The following is a 7487-nucleotide window of genomic DNA, read 5'->3' as shown; positions in this document are numbered from 1 at the left end:
TCAAAAATGGCCTGGTTGAAGCCAAGTTCTACGGTAAAGAGGACTGCCCTTTGAGCCGCCAAAGATTCCAATAATTCCACCAATGAAGGTAGTGGAATTTTTTCACCCAAAGCGGCCATATCCTCCCCTTTATCATACCGGATTACAACACCCAGCCCCACCTAATTCGAATCCTTGAACACATCCCCATCATAAATCGTTTTAAGCACACAAATGCAACTTGAACCAGCATATTGGCTGATGCAAAATGTCTTCTTAAGCACACAACTACAACAACAAAAAATTATAGGGAACATGGCATACCATGCCAACTACACATGCCGCTAGTTGCAATTTTTCATTTACAAAACATGCGCAAGGCAGAGTTTAAAGTAAAAACAAATAAGAAATAATGAAATTTACATTTGAAGAAAAATCCGTACATGGAAGAGAAGGGAAACTTTTGCCGTTGGGGCAAATCCATTAAAGATATTCTATTTAATCTACAAGATTCTCTCTCTCTCTCTCTCTCTCTCTCTCTCTCTCTCTCTCATGTGCATCAACCAACCTTTGACAAATCGGAGGAAAGATCACAACTAGTTGACCTCCTCTCTTGTCGAGGGGAATGATCACTGTGTTTGTGGCTCTTGTGAGTGCGTTCATCCCTATCCTTCGAGCTCCTTTTGTAACTTCTGCTTGAAGAGCTCCTCTTGTGATGCCGTTCTTCTCTCCTAGAGGAGCTCATATTGTGAGAGCGATCATCTCTATCCACAGAGGTCCTTTCACTATAATGTTCTTCCCTCTCCACAGAACTCCATTTATGAGAGTGCTCGTCTTGATCCAAAGAGCTCCTTTTGTGATATCTATCCACGGAGGTCCTTTCGCTATAATGTTCATCCCTCTCCACAGAGCTCCATTTATGAGAGTAGTCTTCTTGATCCAAAGAGCTCCTTTTGTGATATCGATCTTCACCATCCACAAAACTCCTTTTGTGAGTGCGATCTTGCACATCTCTCTTCTGAGATCCTTCTCTGTCTACTGAATTCCTTTCTCTTCTTGGAGGGGATGGGTCCTACAACCACAATATGATATTAAAGATATATTTACTTTTGACCAGAGGTTATATGAGTTTAGGTTTGATAATTCTTCCAAACCTACAAGATTTGAAGAAAACTTCTAGATATAAAAATATCCACTCCATCCCATATTATTAGTCTTGTTTAAAAAGTCCAATTTTATAAGAGAACATCAATTAATGTACTACTTTTCAAATAAAAGGTTAAAGGTTTCGAAATCTTTAATTTAAAATCAGATTAAATAAATGAGTATTTTCTTTTCCAAAAAAAAGACGAAGCTAAGTTGTGAAAATTTTGTAATATTTGTCTGTAGACTTTTTCAAAAAGACTATATTTTGGGACATCTCACTGTGGAATAGAGGTCCAATAAAAAATATTGGAAGGAAGGATTACTCAAGATCTAAAAGTCAATTGATACTAGAAACGGTTTTGAGTTTTTAACAAGTCTAAATGTCATCATTTGTAACATCAGTGAAATGGAAAGCAAAATATAGGTAAAACTACTGAAGTGGATACTCATGAGGCTTCTTGGAATATTAGAATTATTATTATTATTTTTTTGATAAGTACAAACTGTAGACTACTAAAATTATTTGTAACATGTCTATCTATAACAGAGTCCACTTTGTACTATACGCCATTATTTATTTTCCTTTCCCCTATTTATCCCTCAAACCACATAGTAGGATATGAGCCTATGCCAGGTAGTATGTCTCTTTGTGAAGGAACTGTAGAAGGCTAATAAGGTAAGAAAAACAGTACCTGAAAACGTGACATGTATCTTCCCTCTGGTGGAGGTGGAATTCCAAGCCTCTTCAAATCATCAAATGGGATTGGTTTCCTGGTTGAGTAATTTAGGATATGGAGAGAAGTTAATACCATAAATAAGAAGGATGGTGCAACTTGCCATATTATACCAACAAAAGATTTAACATTTCCAAGCAAACTGTTAGGTTTCATCCAGATTTTACTAAATACAAAAGTTTGAATTTTTGCCAGATTAAGCTTGGTACATAATGCCCGCTAGTGCAAGTTGCTAAACCATCAAGGAAATCTTTTCATAATACTCCAAGCCTCCAACAGATTGCTAGAAAACATAAAAAGAAACCAAAAAACTTGCAACCGTAAAGCAAAGTTCTAATGCAAAAGCATTTTCCACCCTATCAAACCTGGGACGAGAAGAACAAAAAAATAGCATAAGCTTCTGGCCCATCCACTAAATCTGTGTACTTAAAACTTTGATATTTATACTTGCTAATGAGCTCTATCTCAAATGACACCTCCTTTAAAAACAGTGTGTTTAGAAAGTGCACAACTAATCAACTAGGGTTTTTTCTTTAAATGTGTACACTAATTTTTCCTTTCTACAGGACCCGAGTGCAATTTCCCTACTCACAAAACTTATAAAAAATATCTGAGGCAGTGTTCAATGAAACTAATTCAAAAGATTACTTGCCACTCAATAATTGAGTTTTAAAACAAACAAATTGAAGGTGACAAAAGTTGCATCTAGGAAACAAAGGGGCAATACGACATTCAATGATTGATGAAAAAAATTGAACCAGAGAACTAAAGCATACAGAGGAGCTCGAAATGGTTTTTCTCGTCCTCCAAAACGCAGTTGTCCTGACTCCTTCTCACCACCAAGACCCCCCCCTGCATGGGGGGAAAACAGCATTAATAATATTGAATAATGTATGGAGGCAACAGAGTTTCAGAACTGAGATTTTTAAACTAACCTAACCTTCTTGGAATCCACCCTGGCATCAATTGTTGTCGGTAGTAATCAACTATAATTTTACAATCATCAATCATAGTATGGTGAGCATCCTGCAAACCAGAGTTGTATGGAAAGATCAGCATTTTTGGTTTCTACTAGCAAAACCACCATGAGTGCAAACAGGATGACTTTATTAAAGAATAGTTGTCTCATTCAGGCGGATAAAACCAATTAAAAGCCATGATTAATATATTTTGAACCATGAGGGTACAAACATATACAAATGATTACGGTTATGGATGGCTCACTAGATTGGTTCAAGATAAAGTCTCTTGGTGTATGCTTTTTGTAGATAATATAGTTTTCACAGATGAAAATAGACATGGAGTTAATGTGAAGTTAGACATTTGGAAAGATGCTTTTAAACTAAAGAATTTCGGCTAACTAAGACTAAAGCAAAATACATAGAATGTAAGTTTAGTAAAATTAGAAACAAAGATGAAGGGATTGTAAGACTTTGATGAACAAGAGATACCAAAGAGGCTTTTAATATATTGGATCAATAATTCATAGGAATGGAGAGATCGAAGATGATATGAATCACAGAAAAAAGCAGGGTGGATGACATGTATAAGCACATCATGAGATTGTAGAATAGTTATAGGAAAATTTCTAAGATCCTTATAAAACCAGCTATGTTCTATGATACTGAATGTTATGTTCATAAACTACACTTATTTTAAATGGATAAGTGGATATACAAGGAAATATAGGATTCAAAATAAAGAAATTCATTTATAGATAAAGCTGGCCCCTACTGATAAAAAGATGATGATGAGTCACTTGAGATAGTTCGATCATAAGCATAGAAGATAGATTAATGCACCAATGAGAAAGAGTGAATTGATAAGTTAAAGTAATGAAAAAAGGATAAAGTAAGACCTAAAAATATTAGGAAAAGTAGTAAAAAAGAACCTCTAAAATAAGGATATGACAGAGAATAAGATTTTGGATAGAATAGAATGGAGGAAAATAAGACATATGGTCGACCCAAACTAGTTTGCTGATGCTTCATAACATAGCCAACCCCAAAGTTTTAGGACTAAAGTTGGTTGTTGTTGTTGGTTGGGAAAAAGGCTCAAAAAGTTCCCTACTGAACAATTTTACTTACATTGAGTTGTATGACAAATCAATGATGAATGAGAATGCTGCAAAAGGAAAGAAAAAAGAAAAACAAAAAAACAAAGCACTCTCAGATATCTTAGCCTTTTTGTGCATCTAATTTAGTTTATTGTGAGTGTTCTCTATTGGTAAATGTCTTGAGGCTCCACTTATTTTCAGGAAAGCAATATTATGGGAAAAGTAATAGAGACTAGCTTGCTTGCATGGTAAATCAGCGAAATGAAACTTCTTAACAAACAAAAGTCAAGCTGTGGCCAAAACACCAAAATAATAATTTCTTGTTTAATTAATGTCTCTCAAAATGTCCATATTATTTGCTTAGTAATGGTTATCACAGGCAGCATCGATTGAAGGTATCTGGCTAGAATTCTATCTTGTAGTAAGCATTTATTATCAGCACAAAATTGTGACAAAGTGCAGCAAACGAATTCCAATTCATGCGTACTTGCCACCAAAGAAACAGGGTAAATGATTCCTTAAACACTATAAAATCTTGTTTACCCTCCAAAGCAACCAAAAATTAGCTATATGTTCTTCATCTCCAACACCATATACATAGTAAACCTATTATAGGGCTTCTACCTGAATCACAATATTATGGGAGCTCTTGAAATCACTTCAGCTCCTTAGGCCCAAAATGAGCACTTTCAATAAATATACATAACAATTTACCATAATCATAGGTACACAATTTCCCTTAACGTCAAAAGATTTGCAACTATATGTTCTCTGTCATTGTCAACCAAAGCCAGCTTAACTTGATTATACAAGGGAGAAGTGCGACTCAATTAGGAAATAGGAAATGGCAAAATTCATAAAGCAGCAGCAAGAATCAATTTTGAACCTATGTTATCATAATACTATGCCCTGAAATCAATAAAGAAGGTTTCACTTATAGAAAATAACAGACAATGAGATATTACACTTGAAGTTGCTAAATTGTTGCTGCACCTTGTATGCACTCCGCATTTCTCTCTCAGTTTCATATTCAACAAAAGCATAACCACGTGAGGCACCAGTTACTGAAACAACAAGTACCACGTAAGTTAGAAAGATGGGTCCTCATATTTAAAAAAAAAAAAAAAAAAATTATAATGACAAATAATTTCGTGATTTACTGTGTTTATTTTTTTTTTTGCATTTTCTTTTTTCCCCTTTCAAAAAAGAAGAAAAAACTTAAAAATTATTCAAATAAAATTGAATAGATACTAGAAAGCCATTTGAAAAAAGAGATTCTCTTGATCATCATGCCTTTTCATATTTGAAAGATGATTCCATAACTCAGACTAACTTAGCACTTAAATTTCTTCATATTATTGAAACTTATACAGGCAAGTAGTGGGTCTTGAACCCACGAATTAACCATGCACCTTCTCTTAGAAGGGGAGGAGATGTCATTTGAGCTAGAACTCATTGACACCTAGAACTTAAAATTTAATAAAACTGTGCAATGACCATGTAATATTTCATGTTTCATACATTTTTTCTTAATGGGTAGAAGAAGACACAAATTTGAACCTAAATCCATAAAATTAATACCCTTATACAATTAATCGATCACATTCCCAAAACTTCAAGGGACAGAGTTTACCACCAAACCGGTTTGGAAGAAAATTCCTTCAACCCACAACGTGGGGATTGAAATGACTATCCATGTGTACTTTTAGTCACATGATCTATTTAATGAGTCCCGTGGCTAGTTTAAATAATTTAATAAGTTATGTGATTTAACACATGCGGATTTTAAACATCGCAACATACTGGGTTGGAAGAAATTTCTCCAAACTAGTTTAGAGGAAAACTTCATCCAACTTCAACCATTAGAATTTAGATTTTGAAGAGACCAGCGAATTCGTATCAGGGACAGAGAATGATACTCTTGACTAGTAAGATATCACAAGTTTTAAACAACTCAAAGAAAGTTTAGATAACTGCAAAATAGATAACAGAAATCAACAGTTTACCTATATGCCTGACCAAGCGCAAGTTCTTCACCCGCCCATACTCGCTCATAGCCTAAAACACCAATAACCATATTTTCCATTAACAAATAACAATTCATTAAAAGAACATAATTTTTTTAATATATATATATATATAATGAAAAATTACACATATCAGTAAAGTAATAATACGGAAGCAAAAGAAAATAAATTGAATTTGGATAGTTGATACGGACTATATACTGAACCAAAGGAAAAGAAACCAAAACTTCTATAGGAGCATTAGTTAAAATTAAATTTTCTCTGCAACCAAACAGACATGAAATTGAAATGATATTGACACCTCAGCGCCTAAGTACACAAAAAAGAATTTAAATTCGGTTATTAAATTTTTTATTTATTTTTTTTCCTTTGAGCTTTCTCGGCAACCAAACAGAGAGAGTGAGAGGGTTGAAAAGAGAAGAGACCTCGCGAAGAGTGTCTTCGGAGGTGTGGCGGGAGAGGCGGCCGACGAAGACGGTGCAGTAAGGATCTCCGATGACCTTGGGATCGCCGAAGGGGTCATCTGCAAAAAAGAGCGAAAAGTGAGGGGTAGAATTGGAATTGTGAGAATTGGAGGAGAGAGAAAGAGAGAGAGATACAGAGGCCAGCAGAGGCGCAGAGGTGGGCTCTGTAAATGGCGTTGTCGTGAGGGAGAGTATCGGTGCCGTCAATGCTTCCTGCTTGGATCGGATGATACGATTCTGCGTAGAACACTGCGTTTATTTTGTTCCCATTCATTTCCTTTTTCTTTTTCTTTTTCCCAATCTCTAATTTTTTATTCTCAGTTTGTTTATTTACGTAGTAGCTCTTCTAATTTTTTATTAAAGGTTAATAATTTGAATTCAAATTATATTATTAATTATAAAATATCTAGAGTATGATAAAAAAATATTTCATTCACATAACACTTATCGTACCTTTAGGTATTTTTTATACTATTATTTAAAAGGTTTTTTTTGTTTGGATTTCTCATTTTGTAGTTCAAAAATATCCCTAAAAGACAATTCAGTAAAAATGTAACTCTAACTCCCATTAAAATATTACTTAAAAAATAAGACTCTCCTATTAATTTTCAAATTGATTTATTTACTTATAAATTATATTTTTAAAATAAAAATGATATATATATATATCATTAAATACAGTTTTTTTTTACAAAATAGGACTACTAAAAAAATAAAAAGTCTCATTGCATGCGTGAAGCGCGTGTGATGATGCTAGTATGATTAAAAAAATGTAATAATCACAAATTATAATGCAATCAAATTATTAATTTTTACCTAAAAAATAAAAGAGTCTTTGAACACGCGCTCATGTGTGTGCTCAGAGGCTAGTAAATAAATAAAACAGATGTTAAGGGTTGGAAGAGGAGGAAACTTTTTTTTTTTTTTTTTAAGAATCAGAAGAGGGTGAATTAGTTTAATTAATTTGTACTAATGTTACAGTTACTAAATTCTAAATTAACTAAAAATTCTCTTCTATCTCCAACTCTTTCATCTATATACTCCTTAATCCTTATCATTTTCCTTAAAATACACTTAATCG

At 33.8% G+C, this 7487-nt stretch overlaps 1 protein-coding gene across 1 annotated transcript; it reads right to left on the bottom strand.

Moving 5' to 3' along the window:
• Positions 1 to 283: 283 nt before the first annotated feature.
• Positions 284 to 6729, bottom strand: LOC112038833 (U11/U12 small nuclear ribonucleoprotein 35 kDa protein). Its single transcript, XM_024071691.2, has 8 exons — positions 6542 to 6729; positions 6368 to 6465; positions 5922 to 5973; positions 4909 to 4979; positions 2795 to 2885; positions 2636 to 2711; positions 1818 to 1896; positions 284 to 1051 (listed from the first exon to the last, which is right to left on the bottom strand). The coding sequence occupies exons 1-8, from the start codon at positions 6678 to 6680 to the stop codon at positions 539 to 541; spliced, it is 1119 nt and encodes a 372-aa protein (XP_023927459.1). The 5' UTR covers positions 6681 to 6729; the 3' UTR covers positions 284 to 538.
• Between the last annotated feature and the right edge of the window lie 758 nt (positions 6730 to 7487).

This window comes from Quercus suber, unplaced genomic scaffold, assembly GCF_002906115.3.
Source record: "Quercus suber isolate HL8 unplaced genomic scaffold, Cork oak 2.0 scaffold_199, whole genome shotgun sequence".
Lineage (NCBI taxonomy): Eukaryota > Viridiplantae > Streptophyta > Magnoliopsida > Fagales > Fagaceae > Quercus > Quercus suber.
Note: the sequence above shows the minus strand (reverse complement) of the source record. Positions and strands in the feature narration are given on the sequence as shown.

Coding starts and splice junctions, on each gene's coding strand:
- LOC112038833 (XM_024071691.2), bottom strand. CDS start 6,680: ATGAATGGGAACAAAATAAACGCAGTGTTCTACGCAGAATCGTATCAT. Junction 6,466..6,541: donor CTGCGCCTCTGCTGGCCTCT/GTATCTCTCTCT, acceptor TCTTTTTTGCAG/ATGACCCCTTCGGCGATCCC. Junction 5,974..6,367: donor CCGAAGACACTCTTCGCGAG/GTCTCTTCTCTT, acceptor TTGGTGTTTTAG/GCTATGAGCGAGTATGGGCG.